A 21,910-nucleotide genomic window follows, 5' to 3' on the forward strand; every position below is an offset into this window, starting at 1 on the left:
AGACAACCAGACAAAAACTTTTGGAGATATGCTGGTGCTTAATTTAAAAGGATATATTCAGTTCTAGTACAGGAGTTTTAAATGTATTTATATTTGATAGATCTCTGCTTGTTTTGTTATGGGGCATAACAAGTGAGGAGGAGCAGGAGAGCATGGAAGAAGTGATGAATTAGGTTGCTCTGAACACAAAGTGATTGGGTTTCATGAAAAACCAGAAGAGGTATCCTGACGGGACAAAGCAACAATTTTTCATGATGATGCCTTTGATTCAAGGGTATAAAAGTGACTTTGCAGTATAACAATAGCATCCGATGTACAGAAGGTGATATCCTCACAGAGGACAGGTCCTGCCCCAAAGGGCTTCCAATCTAGGGCTATAGAGAAAGGTCAGGAGTGAAGAAAAAAAGGTTTTCATTTATGAAACCAACCAACCAACCTTAACTGCTGTATAGTTCGCTGGTTTCAGGGAGGAGCAGACAAAGTGAATATTGGCAGGAGATGTGTTTGAAGGAGGAAAGCTATGAACTTACTTGTTTAGGGAGGGAGTGGAAAAGGAAAACCAACAGTGAAGTCAAAAAGTAGAGATGGTTGGTGGGGGGGTTAGTCATTTGGGAGAGCAAAAATGGGTGAGGTTATGTGAAGATATTGGGTTAGACTGCTAACCAGTGACTCATTTCACAACTGGGAAAAGATGCTGAAGTTGGTGACTTTCTTGTGAACCTAACGTATCAGAGACGGGGTCTCAACCAGATTTTGGATGCTGGTAAGTCTTCTCTCTGGAATGGATATGTTGCGAGCCTATATACAGCTTTTGAAGTTCTTTACAGTTTCAAGATCTTGTAAGTATAATTAGTTAAAAACAGCCTCTTTAGGCTTCTTTTAAAATAAATGATCATTGCTTTCCTGCTATGTATTTTTTACATTTTGAACAACTTTTTATTTAAAACACACACACACACACACACACACACACTGCTCCCACTCCACCACCAAAAAACAAATCTGTAGCCAACTTACCAGGCTGTATATTGTGGAAAGAGTAGGTGAGAACAAACCCTTTTGTAGCCACTGCAACACTGGAGGTGAAAGTCACCGTTACCACTGGCCCAGATGACTTTAAAGGATGGGGTAAAATTTCACCACAGAAGTTACCTGCCAGGCAGTAGGATTGCCATAAGTAACAATGCAAGGCACTATGCTAGGCTATTGCATTTTGCCAAGACCTGGAATTCCACACTTCAAAAGGAGGAAATCTCAGTCCACATCTGTATAAACCTCTTATGTACAAGTGAGAAATGAAACCTCACTGTGTTGAGCCACCTTGAATTCATTTTACTTTTTAAAACAGACCGAGGGTTGCCTACAGTCAGAGTTGCACTGGTGGCTTAGTGAAGACAATACCTACCTTATCCTTAAGGTATGGCATAATAATGGAGTTCTGCTCTATAAATTACAGGTAAGATTGGAAGGATCAGGTTAGCAGTAAATGCTTATTTTTATTTTATAAGAAATTCTCCTTCTGGACATAGGTACTCCACTCACTGAGAAGCAGTAGCAACGTTCATGGGAGAATCCATCAACAGTGCTGCCCACACTGGGGGTTAGATCAGTATGACCGTCACTAAGGGATGTGGAAAATCCACAATGAGTTATAGAACTATACCAACATAAGTTTGCAGTTTAGACTGCTGCTCAGATACTGCAGAATTCCAAAGGTTATTGTATACACTGATAAACAGTGCCCTTCTTATGACAAAACCAGTGCACTCCATTTTTACTTTCTCTGGTTGGTTAGTCACACTTGTTGCAATCATTAGAAGTATTAGGCTGGAAAAGAATGCTTTCAGGCAGACTTATCGATTGGTTGCAAATTAAAGACACTAAAATCACACACACACACTATGGTACAGAACAAATGAGATTTTTAGTTATTGTTCCCTATAAGTAGCTGGGCAGTTAAGGTTATACAAAAAGGGAGGGAAGCTATTTTGTTGGTTCACTGCTTTCATACAAGTCATTTTCATACAAAGGCCAATGGATCACGGAGCACCATGTTCAGTGCAGAATGAGTCACTTCAGTGCCTTGTAGACCAGAACCGTTTGAGGGAGATCGTATAATGTAGAAATTCCTTGAGGACCCCATAATAGGATCCGTTGAAATTTATTTTCAGTTCAACAGTCACTTGCTGTCGCGAACAGCAGTGTTGAGAGAGGCATCATAGGAAACAAGCCACATATGAATACGCATTTGTTCCTAGATAATTGAATGGCAAACAAACAACGTGGTGACTGACACCTGCCTCTACAGTAGGTGAAATCATGAACACGAGGGAAAAACAGACAAAAAAACCAAACCACACACCACTCCAATTTCATCGCTACAACAGAGCTCAGAAAGGGTGGATCCTAGAAATGATGTACTGGCTAGAAGACACTCTGTTAAAGTCAGTATAAAAATAGAAATAAAGTTGGGCTTCCCTTTTTGTATGGCAAACTGTCCGATGATCTGCTCAGAAAACAGGAAGAAATTTTCCCCTCTCCCACTCCCAGCAGCACCACAAGCAAAATCTCTCACCTAATAACTCCTTCCTAGGCCCAAATCCTTCATACACCATCAGTTGCCCATGGCAATCAGACTGAGTCTTCTCAGTCCAGAAGGCCAAGAAATCAAGCCGAATGATGGATTTTAACGGGGCTACAATTCGCCAATGGCAGCTGCAGGGCACAAACGAAGAAAAACAAATTTCAGAACACTGTATCACCACCCAGTCAGCTGTACCCTACAACTGGGTGCTGATTTGAAACCATTTCTGGACTATAACATTATGAACAATAAGCGATCAATTAGTTGAAGAAACTGTGCATAAAATTGTGACACCGATTAAGAAACATGATGGACCAACGCCATTGAGACTGCCTAGCTGCCTATCTAACGCTTCACTAAGAAGCCACCCTTACTCACCACTCTTGTGGCTGGAAAAGCTGGGGGAGAAAGGGCAAGGAACTAGCCTAGTTAGCAAAAAGGATTGTGATAAAAAACAGAGCAACAGGGCCCTTCCAACACCTTGCCAGAGTTGTTCTATGGTGGCGGCAGCAGCGGCAACAGTCCCTTTCAGCACTTTGTCTGACAACACGATGGATGGATTCACCAGAATGTCGTCTGATTTGGCCACCAATTGTTAGAAAGGCATAGCAGCTCTAGCCCTTCTGGTCTCCAGACCTCTGTGAAAGAGGCAGATGGCCACCATGACCGCCTTCTGGGGCGCCTGTTCAGTTTTTCAAGAGGATCATTGTGATACACAGATGCATCACATGAAGAGTCCTATTAGTTCATCCCAAAAACTCCACAGTTTTGCAAAGCCTGGGACTCCGGCGTCCAATACACTCTCCATTTTCCAACGTAATGAACGGGGCAGCATAGCATGGCAAAATGCAGCTCAAGAGAGCCGCACACCTGGGGCACCTCTCCAGCCACGCTGAGCAAGTGCCCCACCACATGGTGGGATAAGCGTGTGGCGGCAGCAGTGGAGACAGCTCCTCTGGCTTTGGGGGCTCCAGCTGTGGGTCAGCTCCTCCAGCCTCAGCAGGCTCTAGCTGCGGGGGAGGCTCGTGCAATGCAGCTCCAGTGAATAATCTCAGGGGGTGCCTGGCTGGGGTGAGGGAGGCACACTGTGACAATCTGGTGAATTTCTCTTGGACACCACTGACCTAGGAGTTCCAAGAAGGGGCTAGAACAAGCTCATGTTCACCTGGTGGCATTCGGATAGCCATGGGGATAGCCTGGGGACTGGATCAGTCCTTCCAAGTCTGTGAGAATGACGTCCCTGCAGCCTGACAGCTCTTTGTTCACATCCCTGGGGTGCTTCACTGACTTTCCAGTCTTTGGCCCTAGAAAGAAACTGGATGTACAATTTGGGGTGCAATTGGCTACTGTCTTTCAAACAGACTTCTACCAGGGGCCCAGGCAGTACCATAGGGCTGCCTCTAGAAGATGGACTCTGGTTAAAAATCAATCTGAAAAAAAGCTGAAAGTTAAGCGGACTCATTTTAATATTACAAATTAGTCTGGAAGCCAATACAGTTGGGCAGACAACTAATTTAATGCTGTAGCGAGGTGCAGAGGCCTCCCTGTGACTCAGAGCCAGAGAAGGCCTCTGAGAGACCTTTGTGGGCAGGCCCAGAACACCTGTACCCCACCCCCCCAGAGAGCAGCACCTGGGGCCAGAAGTACCAAGGGGTGGGGCTAGAGGCTCATTAGAAGGCTGGCCTCTAAGCAGGGCAGAGGCGTCTGGCCAGGCTCCTAGAGGACCAGGACCAGACCAGTGAGAGCTACCGGCCAGCTGCCCTGACCAGCCCAGAAAGCTGCAGTAAACCCTGCCATTAAGCCAGGTACCCAGACTTTTCTGATCTACTGGGGCCCTCAGGCTTGTGGCAAACCCACCTATGCCACTTTGGGGGTTATTTGTTTGCCTGCCACACCACCCTGAACGAAGGACCAGGGCCACTGACTGGTTGCCTGCCATCCCACCTGAACCAGGGCCTAGGTGCATAGGCTGCTGGCAGCAGCCCCATGAGAGGGAACAAGACTGCAGGGAGATAGCCATCTGCCCCAAGGTCAGCCGCACACAGACTGGGGCAAGGCGTGGGAGCCCGTGCCACCCAGTGGGGGCGCTAGTCGCAGGCCAAGACTCTTACAAATACCTGAAGTGATTTTTATTCCCCCCCCCATTATTCAAGATGTTTGCTTGTTGTTATTTAAGTTGTCTGTTAACAAGAAACAAAGCAGCAATCCTCATTAGGTTTTTGTCCCCCGTCAGACTCCGTAAAATAAGCACTTTGTTTTGGTGATCATAAGAGCTCGGCCGACTGCTGCAGAAGACAGTTCCATATTCTATATCCACCCCACTGCCTTAAAGTGGGGTCCTGAAACTGTCTAGTTGAGTTTGAATTTGAGGTCAAATAGGCCAGCTCGTTCTCTGCCCACCCCCTCTGTCCCTCCAGTAGGGGCAGTGCTGCCTTACCATACCTTGCACTCTGAAGACCATGTACTCCATGCTAAAGGCCGCAAGGGTAACAGAATGGAACACCACTCTCACCACAGGGCCAGTACTCAGGAAGGTTGGAGGAGGCTGCAGGACACCACATAGTTCAGCTAGAAGGCAAACAAACCCACCCAAGCAAGAGGAGAAACGTTAGAAACCACTCTGGAGAAAAATCCTGGAAGTGCAAGTTTGCACGTTAGTTACAAAAAAGTCACACACAGCTCTTTTTGGGAAAGAAAAAACTGCCTGATGCATCCAGTATTTGGAAATAGATACAAGCTGTAAGTCAATTATTTGCAGTGCTTTTTTCTGCTGTTACCGAGTAACCAGCACCTTGGCAGCCCCAGCTATATATCCTGGCTTTTTTTTGTTTAATATATAGATTAAAAAAAACCTGATTTGTTTGTAGTTTTCAATGTCTATCTATATGGAAATAAAGACAACATTGACAAACCTTATAACCAATTTTTAAAAAATAGTTTTGCATAATATGGTTAAATGTTTCTTGGTGATTAAAAATTGTCATGGGGAAAGCGACGGATAAAGTTATGGGGAGGTCTGACTTACAACAACTGACATTGAAATTCCAGGAGTTAAAGCTTAACCAATAAAAATGAAATTGCCAGCATCACATGAAAACATACAATGTTAGTGTCCTTAAATCAAACTAAGAATTTCCTCAAGCAACATTTCTCTTACTTCACCTATCTGTACCTTTGCATTAGCATCAATAGAAATACTTTGCCAGTCTGTGTGCACAGAAAACGTTTACTGACGACCTAATCCTACAAAGCTTACTTATAATTGGGGGCATAGAACTCCATTAACATGCCATCTGTTCAGCACGAGACAGAAAATAGAACTGTTAGGTCACCCTATGTCCCACAGAGATAGTTGAGATCAGATGCACAGTTTGCTTGCAATCCAGAGAGACAGTTTGGATCAACAGGGTGGCCTCTGCTAGGGGACACCCTTTGTCGGAGTCTCTGAATTTGAAATAATTTCTAATGCCTTGCTACACCCTATCCTGTTTGCATACTCATTGCCAATTGTTTGATTTCCTACAAAAACACACTCAAGGCTAGAGGGACCTCTCAGCTCCGCCTGCTCAATGCAAGCAGCTGGATAGAAGTCTGAAAATAGCTTTTCCCTTAGGCAAATCAGAAGCAGAGCATTGTTGACAATGACTATGAATGGTAAAGGCAGGCTGCCAAGGGAAGCGCACAGCAAGGACAACAGAAAGTTCCCTGTCTCAGATCAATTTCCTCGCACTCCTTGCTCTGTTTGATAAAATGCATTAACTGCTACCCTTATGTCCTCCCTGTGGCCTCATTTCTCCTCAAGCCAACACCAAGACCTTTCCTGACACGCTTTGTAGTTAGCACTCCACTTTCCTTTTCTACTCATGGTACATAGAACGGGAAGGTGGAAGCAATTAAAATGCCTTTGTGAGTGGAGATGGCATTCGAGGGAGCTTTGGGAGCATACTGGTAGCCAGTCATATGTCTTCCCCCACCCCTTAAGCCCATCAGCAGCACAGTGGTTTTAAATAAAGCAAACAAAAACCACACCCCCGCTTCCTCACAGGGATTCCACAGTTCTTCTCCTAATTTTCTGTTTTCCTCTGCACATAGCCACTCCAGTTCTATTTTACTTATGGATAGACAGCACAGAACGTGCATCTGAACTATAGCAGTGGTGGGCGTGCTTCTGTGGCCTATAAGGTACAAGAGGTCAGGCTAGGAGATCACAATGGTCCCTTCTGGCATTTAAGGCTATGGATCTGTGCATCTAGAATTGCACAAGAATCAGTAAGCTAGTGTTGAAGCTGGCACCCTGGCTTTCTCCCCCGACCCCCTTTCAGTCTTCCATACATCTCATATACGTATGAGACCCATTACTGAAATGGTTGTGTCTCATGACCCTACAGTTGTCTTTTCCTAACCTCTGGACCCAAACTTTTGTTAAAGATCTAAAGTAAAAGAAGTTTGCGTCCCTTATTCTTTCAGGGCCTCTGTCAGTGTATGAAAACAAATATATACGGGTCAGCTGGACTTGTGTGTCGGGCGGGGCGGGGGAAGATGCAGTATTTTTAACAGCTTTCAAGTTTATGGGAATAGCTCAGTGGTTGCATCATTGGTCTACTAAACCCACGTTTGTGAGCTCAATCCTTAAAGAGGTCATTTTGGCATCTGGCACAAACTATATTTATTTTGGGGGAGGGGGGAATACGAGGGATAGTTCAGCTGTATGAGCATTGGCCAGGGTTGAGAGTTCAGTGCTTGAGGTGGCCATTTAGGGATCTGGGGCAAATAGATTTAAAAGTCTGCCAGGGATGGTGCTTGGTCCTGCCGAGAGCAGGGGACTGAATTCAATGACCTCCCAAGGTCCCTTTCAGTTCTGCAAGATGCATCGCCAAATAAATTTTTTTCTTGGCCTTCTTTTTGTATAGTATCAAGTTTATTCTTTTACTTAGAGACTGTCCAGTTTGCCCGATGTGTATAACAGAGGGGCATTGCTGGCACATGATGGCATAAATTTTATATTATTTATTTAAATAAATTAAATATAATTTATGCCATCATGTGCCAGCAATGCCCCTCTGTTATACACATCGGGCAAACTGGACGGTCTCTACGTAAAAGAATAAACGCACCCAAATCAGATATCAGAAATGGCAATACACAAAAACCCGTAGGAGAGCACTTCAATCTCCTGGGCCACACAGTAGCAGACTTAAAAGTAGCTATCCTACAGCAAAGAAATTTCAGGACCAGACTCCAAAGAGAAATTGCTGAGCTACAATTCACCTGCAAATTCGACACCCTCAGCTCTGGCTTAAACAAAGACTGCGAATGGCTGGCTAAATACAGAAGCAGCTTCCCCTCCCTTGGTGTTCACACCTCCAGATCAACTGCTGGTAGTAAGCCTCACCCTTGCTGACTGAGCTAACCTTGTTATCCCCAGCCTTGCTCTGGCTTATTTATACCTGGCCCTGCAGATTTCCAAGACCAGCATCTGACGAAGTGAGCCTGTGCTCACGAAAGTTCATGCTCAAAAATTTTCTGTTAGTCTATAAGGTGCCACAGGACCCTTCGTTGCTGTTACTCTGAACTGGAACAGCCTACTTGACCTCTAATTTTTGAGCAGCTAGTGGAGCCTAATGGGGTCACTGTACATTATATGCATTAACTATGTTATAACACAGCTGTGCCAGTGTGCCACTTCTTACAGCACTTCTGGTGAAGGCACTAAGCCAACAAGAGAGTTCTCTCCCCTCAACTTAGTAATGCCCCAGTCCATCAGAGCTATGTCACACCCTAGAGCGACATAAGGTACAAACAAAATTGTTCATAGATTAGACACCCATTACAAATAAATATTCACAGTAACATATGATCGCTTTGCAAGGGTCCCTTATGGGTTTTAACATACTGCTGTCCCACACAGCACTAAGAAGTGCACTAGGAAGTTTAGTGTGATGCTTCATGGGTAATTAACATACTAATACCCAGCATCTGCTCATTAGAGACTTTGATAGACATAGCCATTTGCATAATTATTGAATCTATATGGGGTTGGTTTTGTTTTTAATTTCTGAATCAGTAAAATATTCCTGATGTTTAAATTCAGAAGAATCCTGTCATTACCTCAGATACATTTCTTATAAGAGAGAACAGACACTGAGAAGGAATGTAAAAGTGTTTTTATTTCAGACAGTACATTGCCTGAAAAGAGGACAAAAACAACCCTGGATTTGAGCCAGAAGTTAGAGTGCCTACCTAGCCAAAACACAACACCATGGTTTCCACACACCCTCCCTTGTCACCATATAGCTAAATTAAGGGCCCAGTTCTCCACTGCTTTAAAAACTTATGCACCGTTGTCAAAAGAACTGAGACTAACATCTACTCAGCAGAGAATCTAGCCTTAAAATGTAGTATAAGGTAAATTCAGCCTGCAGGATGGCACTCTATGGATGCTGGCCTGTTTTAAAAAGGGTTCCACGTACAGAGGAGAAATTAAGAGTGTTGAAAACTTCAGTTAGATCTATTACCCAGTACTTTTCTTCCTCTCTGGCTCTCTTCATATATCCCCAGGAGCGCCTCTTTGCAGTTCTGCGAGGCCGGGATTGACAGATGTTTCATGGTGAGCTTTGCCATGCCTCTGGAGGACATTCTCAGCACCCAAGAGCAATTCAAGCTCCCCACATCACCCGATGAGCAAGCGGATAAGAAGAAACCTCTGGGCTCGGTTAATTCCACTTCTGATGGACATTCTGCATGGAAGAACGTACACGGGTCACAGAAGCACTGGGGACGAGGTTTTACTGCTGTACAACTCCTATTAGCATTAGCTCAGGCACCCTAAGATGATATGGCTGATGGGAAACAGTGCATGTTACTGCTTCAGTCTTCCTGTCATCACGGAGCCCCGAAGCACTATATGTATCTTGTGTCAGCTAAAGAACAAAAAAGTTTGCACTCAGTTCCCAATATTCAGACCTCTGAAGTCAGTGGAAATGCAATGGTGAAACCAAGGGCAAAAGTTTGCTTTTCCCTGATAAAGATGTTTTTTTTCCCCACGTACCCCAACTCCACCCCCGCCTTTTTTTAAAGTTCTTATAGTCTCTCACGCCTGGAATGACACAAGTGAAATACTCTAAAAACACATCGTCTGTATAAAGTGTTCAGTGCCAAAGCACAGTGATTTGCAGAAAGCCCCAGCAATCCAGTGACTAGAAGCAACACAGGCCCAAAGAGCCTGAGTGCCCAGCCTGGCAGGCCTTTAAGAGGGGAAATCAAAAAAGGGGTTAGCAAATCCAGCCAGACAGCCTATGACCCAGGACAGTCCCAGACTAAACTGAGTCTATAATTAGGAGAAACACACAGCTATCCATCTCATGCACTCATGTTATTTGAGCTGTACAATTTCCCAGTGTGATGATTCATTCTTTATTTGGACATTGGCCTCTCACTAATCTGCCCAGCCTTAGGCAACAGGTTCAACAAGTTAGCGGACTAAATCCTAAATCCATTCAAATCCCTGACTTCTGCTGAAGCTATTAGCCTGGGTGCAAGTTAGCCTGGCTTAGAGGTACATATGCTTATCTTTGTTCTCTGGTAACAGTGCAAGCAAGCTGAGCTGATGGTAGTAACTCTTGAATTGGGTAAACAAAACTGTCTGGTTCCAAAAAATCTTAAATTACCATGGGCCTTTTGGACCTTTCAACATTGTACAGGGAGCCCAGCTATGCAACAATAATACCAAGTTGAATCTTAAACACCTGCCACTGGATATGAGGGTACACAAGACAGGTGGACAAGCTGTACTATTATGTCCACATAGTTGCGTTGCAGAAGCCTTTTTACCTTGGCTGTATGAAGTGCTCATTAGCTTTGTAGGCTGTTTCAGCAGTGTCTGTGTTAAGGTTTCACGTCCATTACTAGTTACCTGAAGTGCATTTGGTTCAATCTCTGTGGAAAGAGGTTCAACATGGCTGTTTACTAAACTGTTTTAGTAAAGAATCCCTTGGGCTCCATATACTCTGTCAAAGCACAGCTTTTGGGAAACCAGACAGCACCCCCATCTACAGGAGTAAGACATCCCAAAGCCTTGCTCATGAAGAGATAATGGAACATGAAGCCATCTGTACAGGGGCAGAAGTGAACATGAAGGAGTGACAGTAAAACCTCCGCCATAGAAATGGATTTACAGATACAAGCCTGTGCACTTCTCTTCCTGAGACTGCTGGTTATCTTACAGTAAGGCAGGGTCCAGCAATCTTTCAGGTGAAGTGCCAAAATTAGACCTCTATGTAAGGTCCAAGTGTTGGGTGATACTTTTTTAAAGTCACTAAGAGTCCTACTTACAACAGCTTCATTAATTAAGATACAGAGCTTTATTGTTTAGGTGGCAATTAGTAGCATTAGCTGGTCCTTTGTTAATCCACAGGCACCATGGCTTTGAGCAATCTCCTGGCTGCATGTGGGAGCAGGGGGTGGGGCTGAGCTCCCACCTTGCATGCCAATGAAAATCCACTCACATGCCACCCTTGGCAAGTGTGCAAGGGGTTGCTGACCCCTTCAGTGACCTCATTAAAACAAGCTCGCTATAGAAAGCTAGTGGCCAACCACCACCAATACTTGATCTTCCCGTGTGGAAGAGGTTTGTAGATACCTTCAGTTAATCTGGGTGAATAGAGTAGAGACAGCTACCATCAAGAACTGCACTTAGCAATCCTGAATTAGTAGTGACTGCTGTAAAAAGGCTTAGCAAAGCTCACGGAGACCCTGACTATGGCGATGTTGGTTTCTTCCTCCCCATTCAAGTTCACAGCAGGTCTAAAAAATCATGCTTCTTCAATGAGCAGGCACTGCACAACAACGCTGTCCTGAGCAGGCCAGAAAGTGAATAGTTTTAACCCCTTACGCCAGAAATCAGGACAGGGCAGTAAACTGCATTTGCCACACTGCTGCAGTTCCGTTCACAGAGGCATTTTAAAAAAAGGTCTAACTACAAAAGCATGATGCCAAGTCACACACACTTCTCTTGCTATCCAGAGTAGGATTTGTTCAGCATCCTCCTGAACTAGCGCGACAAGATACATGATGGATATCAATAGCCCTTGAGATGGGTGGCTCCCGCGTCAGCAGTGAAACTGCTCATGGGAAGAGAGCAAGCAGTCTGACCTACTTCAGTTAGAAAGACACCCTAATTCCACAGGCACACCAGTTTGTTACACTAACCAGGAGGAGACCAGAGTTTGGTGTATACTGGTGCATTCTACTTCATTTCATATCATTATCCCAGAAGTGTTGCATTTCCCAAATTGGGCTGACAGAATATTTTCATCCAAACACAAGTTTAAAGAAAAAAATCCCACTTTTGATTTTAATTAATAATTGAAAAAGTCAAGATCCCTTTTTTTTTTTTTTTAAAAAAAAAACAAAAAACCCAACCAGAAAAATGTAGGGTTTTTTTTTTTGGGGGGGCGGGTCAGCAGGGGTTGGGTTAGGGGAAAATATTATAGGAAACATTTTAAAATATGCATTTCCCATTAGAAATAATCATTTTTTTTTCCTATCTGCTGTCTACAAAATACTGTGACTATATGTCTGCTTAGGGGGACACACTGCTTAGAAGATCTTTACCTCTAATTGTGGATTTGATCCAATCCAGAAAGACTCTCACCCTTGTATAAACTCCTGGTTTATTTGGTCTGGCACAGCCAACACCCCAGCTGGTGATGCCATAAAGAATAAATGGCTCTTTTTCATTATAGCAAGCTAAGGGGCCACCAGAATCGCCCTGAAAGAACACAAACAGAGGGACAACTTAAAATATGAATAAAAGTTTCCTATGCTTGTCACCTATAACTTTAGGCGCAGAAGCAAAGGGTATAGGAAAGGAAGGGCAGCCACAGACCATAGCTAAGGAGAAAACAAGTTTGAATCTCAGAAGTGAGTGTGCCCAGCCCACCCTCCTGTTTTCTTACCGATTTACTGGGATGGCTAATTAGCTTATTAGCAAGGCAATGTGATTTGAATGACTGAACACAGTGTTGGATAACAGCCACATTTTACATACAGATTGTGTATAATCTGTATAAGATTCCAAGAATGTTACTCGGAAACCTAGAATGCCTGTAGGTTGTCATCTACATCACAATCTCTACCCTTACTCCACAACTGATTTGCATGAATCAGTTTCATTGGTTATGAGAGAAAAATTCAGCTGGCATATTACTTGGCTCAACTGCCATAGCCAGGCCACAGAACAGGCCTTCAGCTACCAGTTTAAAGGTTAATAAAAATGAATAGAAGTGAAATGTGTTACAGACATAAAATGTATCACATTAGAGATATAAACACACCAGGTATTATAAGTAGCCTAATGGCCTGTTAGACTCTAGAACAGCTATTAAACATTACACTCTCATACAACCAATATAGAAAGCGTGACCCAATATTCCAATATGCCTCTGCCACTTGACCCTGGGTATTATTCAAGAAATGATAAAAGAACATCCCCTAACCCAGACTTACTCAGGCCTAATTACAATTACAGATGAAAGCTCAACTACACTAGTGGTTGTTTTTGCCCCACTACTTCTTCAGCTCCACATTTTGGACTAATTGTGTATATCGTTTGCTTGATTTTCTAAGCATTGCCCATTCCTGCCGTAAATAGTTATTGGGGTGGGTGCTTTGTTGCAGGAGGTAGTTCAGAGACTACCAGAGTTTTTCCCAACACATTAAAATACAGCAGAAAAGTCACAAAGATGCATCCCCAATAGTACTCGCACTTAGTAAAGACTCACCTGACAGGAATCCTGACCTCCAGCAGATGCAAATCCAGCACAAAGCATCCGAGCTGTGATCCCTCCAGGGTGGTGAAAGTAGTAATTTCTCTCACAGACTTCATTCTCAAGTATGGGTACTTGCGTCTGCTGCAGGCAACTAGCAAGGCTCCCATCTGCTGGAGGGAGCAATTGGCAGAGGGACATTTATCACATGGTTAAAGAACCTGCCGGAGAGGCAAGCCAACAGCAAGAGCAGTCAGATAAAAACACCAAGCCTCCCCCAAGTCCCTTTGCTAACAGCAACAATTCTGATCCAATCAGGCTGCTGAATACAGGAGCTGGACTTTCCTGCAGGTTGTCGCCTAAATGCTACAAAAAAAAAAAAAATCACTTGTGTGCAGGAGGGAGCAGTGGATCCTTCCAGCCACTTCCTACCCACCAGAGTGCTCAGCTCACCCTGCAATGACAGTAAGGAATGGAAAACGGAGATGGGCAAACAAGTTGGAAATGTCTGAAACCTATTGAGAGGAACATAATGCATACCTTCTTGGGTGCTCCCCCAGCCAGTCATGGTGCACAGAGCAGAGGGAGGTAAGGGCTCTGTATTGTTGGGCAAACGTATTGGCCTCACCACAGTGTTATACTCCAGAGGGACATCCAGTTGGATCAATGCAATATCAGAGTCATAGCTCACTATATCAAAGTCAGGGTGCGCCACAATAGTCTTCACTTTTCTCACCTGTACCAAACAGGGCCAAATGTTAATAAAGCAAAATGATGAGATCAAAGAGATTGGACCAGGGAAGATAAAGGGAGATGGGTTCAGCTGTAAGGTCCATTTTCAAAGCATACATTGGTGTCACACTAGAGAACAGATTAAAAAAACCAGAAGTTTGAGACTCGGCAGGTCAGTTATGTACATTTCCCAACTCTTGGCTGGGCCACAAATAGACTATATTAAAATCTCTTGAGTTTAGGAATGAAAATTGTATTTCATTTTGCAACTCTAAGCATAGGTGCTGGAACTAGGGTTCTGATGCTGCATTCAGGGGTTTAAACCATTTATCGTATACAAGGGTTTCTCCCTCTTCTCTTATTCAGTAATCCCTCCACATGAAGAAGTCCGACAAAGTAATTCATTGGAGACTAAGTGGCTGAAGAGCCAAATTTTCACCCTGTGGGAAAATCAGAAGTGACAGGTGCAGTCTTGAAGGACAGTTGCTGGCTGAAGCGTTGTGTCCTCTTTTTCTTTTGTCACTTGTGTATTGAGTACATCTGTTCTCAGAGAGCGCTCTAGCTCAGTGCATGGTGCAGTGCCACAGGAGTTCTCTTCCGAGCAAAGTTCTCCCAGTTGTTGGGTTGATAACTCCCTTTTCTGCTATTTTTGGAAGGTCTCTGCCTTCTCTGACCTGAGAGAAGAGCATTTGCTTTGGGAGCGAGCGTCCAGCCCAGTGAAGTTTGTAGTTCATGACCTGTGCTTCTATATTGCTGATGCTGGCTGCAGACAGAACGTTAATGTTCCAGCACTGGCCTTCCAAGCTGATCTGGACAATCCTCCTGAGGCAACAATGGCTGGAGCCACTCCAGCTGCTTGAGGTGTGGTCTACAGAGTACCCATGTCTCAAGCCCATAGAGAACGGTGGGTATGACAAATGCCTCACAAACCAAGATCTTGGTACCTGTTTGTAGAGCTGCATCATTGAAGGCTCATTTGATTTGTCTTTCAAAAGATGTGCTGGCACGCTGAGATACACCTAGGCTGTGATAGGCATCTGCAAAGATGACGTGGGGTGTTTTGCAAGTTTGCTTCTGCGTGAGTGCAAGAGTGACTATCATCTGCATACTGAAGGTCAGTGATGCCAGTTCTTGTATGCTTTGTTTTGCTTGGAGACATTGAAGATTGAGGAGTTGGCTGTCCATACAATATCCAACCCCAATTCTGTCAGAAAGTGGTTGCAAATAAGAATTGGGATCATGGCAAGGTAAACTGAGAAGAGTGCTGGAACAATTAACACTGCCCTGCTTGATACCTGTGTGAATGATAAATGGTTCGATCTAAGCCACTGCACAAAATGTTGGCAGTCATCCCATCGTGGAGCAGTCTAAAACTAATTTCTGTGGACCGCCAAACCTATACAGCACCTGTCATAGGACATCTTGATTGATGTCCCAGGAGTTAGAGACCTTGGGTAGGTCAATGAATGCCATAAACAGTTCCTGGTATTTTCCTCTGCACTTCTCCCGATTCTCTTGCACCATGAAGATAATACTGGCTGTGCCTTGATGGCCTGAAGCCAAACTGATTAGAGGGGATGTTCCTTGGCAAGGAAGGAGGCGGCAGTATAGTAGGATCTGGGCAAGAATCTTCATTGCGATTGAGAAAAAAGCATTACTTCAGTATTCTTGCACAACAATTTGCCCCTTTTTTGAATATTATAATATTGGTGTTCTTGAACTTGGGTGGAATTTCTTTGCAGGTCCAGATTTTGTTAAAAAGAGTTGGCCAAGTTTATGCCAGAGCACTGTACCTTCTGGGCACAGTGCTCTGTGACTGTTGTTTTGTTTAAGTGATAGCATACTGGACTTCCTCAGAAGATGATGGATCATAAAGTTTTTCCCATTTCTGAGTGTTGTGGAATAGATGCAATAATGTTTTCAGAGACTGTGGATTCTCAAAGTTAAGCTGTTGGAGCTTGGCCCATATATAGCATTTGTTGCTTGAAGGCAGCTTCTCACGTCTTCTTCCTCTACAAAACGCTCAAAGGCCTTCTCTTTCCACCACTTGTTTGTAATATTACACAGCCTCCTTTGGACTTCGGCTTTAAGCAGGTGATAGTCTTTGTTTTTCTGTTTAATGCTAGGATTTCCTCATTTCCCTCATACTAGACTTTGTGAATGGTATTTTTAAGTTGATGCCAGTGTTATTGAATATCAGTGATGTTGTCAGACAGCTTAAGGGGGTCTGTTAGATGTTGCTGGAATGTCTTGCAGTTGGCATGGTTTTGAGGTGCTCTGATGTTGGGTTGCTTTCGCTTAGTCTTTGGGTGTTTGTGGTGTGGTGGAGCAAGCTGCCGATAATCATCATCACTAATTGATGATTGGTCCAACAGCAGTTGGAATTTGTTATAGCTCACATAAGGCAGGGTTTATAGTTTGGTTAAATGGCTCTCAGCACCCAAGTATACAAATTGTTTCAGTACCCCTGCATCTAAGCCAATAAATTTTTGCAGAAAAAAAAAAAACACACCACCATGAACTACTGCCCTTTGACTCAATTTAAAGCTTAGAAAAGTACAGGTCTACAAGGAATTCTGTGCAGATAGGTATAGCTGTCTTAGCATTGGGCAACACTGAAAGCATTAAGGCTTGAATTTTATCATAGAATATTAGAACTGGAAAGGACCTTGAGAGGTCATCAAGTCTAGTCCCCTGCACTCATGACAGGGCCAGGAGTCATCTAGGTTATCCCCGACAGATGTTTATCTAACCTGCTCATAAATATCTCTAGTGATGGAGATTCCACAACCTCCATCGGCAATTTATTCCAGCATTTACCCACCCTAACAGGAAGTTTGTCCTCATGTTCAACCTAAACCTCCATTGCTGCAATTTAAGCCCTTTGCTTCTGGTCCTATCACCCGAGGTTAAGGAGAATAATTTTTCCCTCCCTCATCTTGTCAGCCCTCTTTTCCAAATTAAAGAAACCCAGTTCTTTCAGTCTTCCTGCATAGGTCATATTTTCTAGATATTTATTCATTTCTTGCTTTTCTCTGGACCCTCCCCAAATCTTTCTTGAAATGGGGTGTGCAGACCCGGGCATTATACACCAACTGAGGCCTAATCAGTGCAGAGCAGAGGAGAGGAGAATTACTTATGTCTTGCTCCCAACACTCCTGTTAATACATCCCAGAACCATGTTTGCTCCCCGCGCCCCCCGTGTGTCACACTGTTGAATTATACTTCACTTGTTCCACTATCACCCTCTATCTTTTTCTGCAGTACTCCTTCCTAGATAGTCATTTCACATTTTGTATATATTAAATAGATAACTCCAGTTGTGAAGGAACACTTTACATTTTTTTCTTATTGAATTTCATCCTATTTGCTTACCTCAGACCATTTCTACAGTTTGTCCAGATCATTTTGAATTATGACCCTAACCTCCAAAGCACATTCAATCCCTCCTGCTGTGGTAGCATCTGCAAACTTTATAAGCATACTGTGTGCCACTATCTAATTAACTGATGAAGATATTGAACAGAACCAGTCCCAAAACTAATGCCTGTGGAACCCCACTTGTCATGCCTTCCAGCATGACTGTGAATCATTAATAACCACCCTCTAACAATAGTTATCCAGCCAGTTATGCATCCACCTGATGATAGCCTCATCTAGGTTGCATGTCCCTTGTTTACAGATATCATGCGAGACCATATCAAGTGCTTTTACTAAAGTCTAACACATCTACTGGTTCCCTCTTATCCACAAGGCTTGTCTTCCTATCAAAGAAAGCAATCAGATTTGTTCAGCATGATTTGTTCTTCAACAGCCAGCATGAATTTGTAATCTTCTAGATGAACTCCTTACTTATTTGTGCCATTATTTTTCCTGGCACTGAAGTTAAGCTGAATGGTCTGTAGTTTCTTGGGTTGTGTTTATTTCCCTTTTTATTAGCTCGACACTATTTGCACTTTTCAGTCTTCTGGACTTTCTCCCAATTTCCATGACTTTTCAAAGATAAAGGAAGCATCTGGGCCATTTTCTATTATCAGCTCCATCTACTCGATTCCCCACCCCCCACCAATGAAAGAAAGATACTAAACACAAGAATGATATAACAGCTCTCACCATGGGCTAGGCTCTCTGCACAAGGCAGACTATTCTGTTCCAAATGCTATCCTTCCCTTTCATCATGCAAGACACCCTTATTTGTAAGCACCAATTTTTATCTAGTGCACCTGGATCCATTGCAAAAAAAGCAGGACAGCAGAATCAACACGATCTTACTCTCTACCTGTTCTGTTGATTCCTTCAAGGTTCTATCATGGTCTCCCACAATGACAGTCCAATGCAGGGGTCTACTTGTTCTGCAGAACAGAAATAACTGCATTGGATCAGTGCATACCCAGCCTTACATATTCTTTGAGCACCCTTTGCTTAGTCTTCAGTGACTGTTTAGCTACCTAGCCCCTGGACTGATGAATCAGTTTTGCCATGACAAGAGGGAATTGATGAAAGACACCAGGTCAGATATCATGTGACCCTTTGACTCCCACCCCCAAACCAACATTTTTGGGGGGTGAGGGGGCGGTGAAGAAATACAGCTTTGGAGACAAGCTACGGAGAGCTCTGTAAGTGGGAGTGTGGGAACTTTTCAGCATTGTTTCTGTGTCCTAAAAGGCAATATCCATGCCCATAGAAGAATTTGCCAGACAGATTTACTCACGGCTGTATGCAGTGGGCTGCTGTGAGTACCCACGCTGGACTGATGACGACACCACCACACTGGTGGTCACCTAGAAATTGCAAGCCTGCCTGCCAAGGCCAGCAATGGGGACACGCTTCCTCTCCCCCAACGACCCGTCTGGACAGCCACTGGGGACTCAATGGGGGAAAGCCACAGACATCTGCAACAACACCCAGAAAGTGCATGAGGGACACGCTGATGTCCAAGACCATCTCTTCCTTTACATCTATCACATTGGCTTCATTTACAACTAAGACCATAAAGCAGAGACCCCAAAAAGAGATGCAGCTCAGCAGGCTCCCTTCACAGGGGTAGCAGCTTGGTGTGGTAACTTATTTGGAGCAGAAGAAATACAAGGGGTTAACTTAAATCCTGAAGAGAGGTTTTGTATTATACTAGCACCTGTGTATTAATGTTGGTATCTTTCTCCGAGCCTATAAATACACGTCTCAGTTTCAAGCTTCCCTTCCCCAGTCTAGGTTACAGAGAGTATTAAACTAGATAGATACCATGGCCGTGCATGGGCGCACGCTCTGAATGAGAAGAGAGCATATACCCCCATGTCTTCACTCTGAATAGGCTTTTATCTCCTATGCACACCTCTAACACTGAAGCCTATTTCCCCAAGGATCCTCTGGTTATAAAAAAAGACAGGAAGAATTATTGATATAGCTCATTACAATGAATTTGTTATGAGCTTACCTAAGGGGATATTCTTTGAAGTAGATGTTTGTAGAACAATTGGTTCTGCAGCTACTGATCCAGCTTTTTCTGAAAACCCCAAAAAAAAACCACACACCACAGAATAAATGGAACCTATTTTACTCTCAAAGCATCAGTCATGGCCTCATTTCTTCCTCCAACCCCAAATCCTATAGGAGGAACTCCAATGAGCAAAGGCCAGAACCTTTAATGTTGGTAGCTGGCATATGAGGAGAGTGAAGCAGTTATTCAGGGGACTGTGCCCCCTATTCCCACATCCCCTGCCATAATAGGTGAGCAGTCCCTGGTAGGGTCACTTCTAGAAGTAGTTCAGAATGCCAAAGAGTCTGCACATTTCAGGTAACAAAAAAAGTATGCCAGTGTTCTCAGTGTTAGAATTCCAATTCCTTTCCATTGTTGAAAGGACTGAATTCCAGCAGTAAGAACTGTACCACCCTGTGTTGTCCAAAGGGGACAAAGGGATGTATTTCAAAGAGAGTTCAGAATACACCAAGGTTTTCTACCAACCTGAAGGAACAAAGGTGAATCTGGCCTTAAATCCTCTGAAGTTGTTCTCCCTGTCGCTTTCAAAATGTATCAGCAGGTCATTGCCAGGGCTCAGAATTGGGCGGGGAGTTGACAAACCACATAGCTTGGCTGCAAAGAGCAAAGAATCCCCCCCAAGCTTTTAAAATTCACTTTAAGCTTATTCTTAGCTTTGGTTAAGCTGTGGCCATGGGCGCGGGGGGAGGGGGCAGGCAGGAACCCACACATACTTACTCTCTGTTACTATACTGGGGATGTATAACTAACTTCATTCAAAAAGCAATTATGTGAGGGAAAAAATTGTTTCATATTACCGCCTCCCCCCCAAAAAAAAAGTGTTCCCAAACAACATTGGCCAGATAGAAAGGTATCCAAAGTAGAAGCCTAAAAATCAAGCTATTATATACTCCCAGGGATGAGACAGCCTGCTAATGTTCTCACTATGGGAGCTAAACAAACGAAAATCAAGTTAGCTGTGTAAGGGTCTCCCACTTACAAGAGCTGAATTCGTTATCTGATGGGCACCCAATGCCTCTTAACGCCCCCCCCGCCACACACACACACAGGGAAGCATTTTGAGGACCTCAAGAAAAGCAAGCAGCTTCCTTGTCTGTGCCTAAAGCACCCAATCTTCCTAGTGCTTGGCTGCTAAACTGGAAATTTTCCCATCAGAAGTGTATTCCAACAGAACATGTTGATTCTGAAGAAAAAAAGCCTCGAGTTTTACATGGGATCTTTGCCTCAGGAAAAAACTAAATGAAAGATCTTTGAGCTGCAAGGATCACTGAGTATACGCGGGGGGGGGGGGGGAACCCAAAAAAGTTCAGTTTTACTTCTCCTCAAAATGGACCTATTTTCAAAAACAAAAAAAACAAAACACCACCACAGAATTCTGTGCCCATAAGAGTCATTTGGATCCTTGACTTTGTCCCAATTCAGAATTAAAACAACTTTCAGGAGTTCAAAATTTTGTATGGTAACTCACTTGTTTTCTATCATACTCTAGTGCCAATATTTATTTTAAAAATCTTATGAATCACATATTAAAAGGCACGTGAAGTACGACAGGCATCAGATGCATGAACAGAGAAGTGGCTTGTCCAAAGCCTAGAGGCAAAGCCAGGATCATAATTCAGATCTTCTTTCTCCCACTGTGCTAGTTTATCCTCTTCCTCCTCAAGTCAGGGACAAGTCTGACAAAGCTTCAGGACAGCTTTGGAAATAAGCATATCCCACTTTGAATCCCCGCCCTTTTTCAAAATATAAGCCTGACTCAGTCTTGAGGAGACACATTCCAAAACGTCAACCCCTTTGTGACATGAAGTCTGGCTTCATTTCGATTTGAAACAGAAGCCCAAAGTTTCCAAACACTCAAAGGAACATTCTAAGATGCAAACCTGAGTGAAATGTTGTTCACAGTATTGTTGCAGCTGCAATGTGTCTCCACTGACCTGGGACCAAGCGAGTATCTTTTATTGGACCAACTGCTGTTGGTGAAAGACAAGCTTCCCAGCTGAACTTGAATTGTATGACTTGCAAACCTCTCTTTCACCAAAGAGGCACTGGTTTAATATTCCCTCCCATTTAATTCCGAAAGGCCAGGCAGGTATTTTCATTTAGAGGCTTTTAGAGTTTTGTAACACAAAATAAAAAAAAGATTCAAACTTTTTTTTTTCAAAACAAAAGAAAGAGACATCCCCTCGTCTGATATGAAATCAAGTCCAGCAAAACTGCCTGGATTTCATGAAGTGTTTCAATTTTGACAGACCTGCAGAGTCCAGCAGAAGAGGATTCTGACAAAGTCTCTCTCTCCAGATTTAATATCTACCTTCTTCTAATGCCAAAAAA

At 43.6% G+C, this 21,910-nt stretch overlaps 1 protein-coding gene across 1 annotated transcript in view; it reads right to left on the reverse strand.

Annotated features, from left to right (window-relative positions):
* OVCH1 (ovochymase 1) overlaps positions 1-21,910 on the reverse strand; it is a 63,379-nt gene that overhangs the window by 9,216 nt on the left and 32,253 nt on the right. The window contains exons 14-26 of the mRNA XM_075000905.1: positions 20,045-20,173; positions 19,517-19,585; positions 18,794-18,974; positions 18,362-18,434; positions 13,891-14,086; positions 13,366-13,523; positions 12,197-12,353; positions 10,415-10,519; positions 9,100-9,321; positions 5,027-5,152; positions 3,750-3,888; positions 2,576-2,715; positions 1,018-1,152 (exon numbers count right to left, since the gene is read on the reverse strand). Of these exons, the coding sequence (XP_074857006.1) occupies positions 1,018-1,152; positions 2,576-2,715; positions 3,750-3,888; positions 5,027-5,152; positions 9,100-9,321; positions 10,415-10,519; positions 12,197-12,353; positions 13,366-13,523; positions 13,891-14,086; positions 18,362-18,434; positions 18,794-18,974; positions 19,517-19,585; positions 20,045-20,173 (1,830 nt within the window). The remainder of the gene's footprint in view (positions 1-1,017; positions 1,153-2,575; positions 2,716-3,749; positions 3,889-5,026; positions 5,153-9,099; positions 9,322-10,414; positions 10,520-12,196; positions 12,354-13,365; positions 13,524-13,890; positions 14,087-18,361; positions 18,435-18,793; positions 18,975-19,516; positions 19,586-20,044; positions 20,174-21,910) is intronic.

This window comes from Carettochelys insculpta, chromosome 1 (genome assembly GCF_033958435.1).
Source record: "Carettochelys insculpta isolate YL-2023 chromosome 1, ASM3395843v1, whole genome shotgun sequence".
Lineage (NCBI taxonomy): Eukaryota > Metazoa > Chordata > Testudines > Carettochelyidae > Carettochelys > Carettochelys insculpta.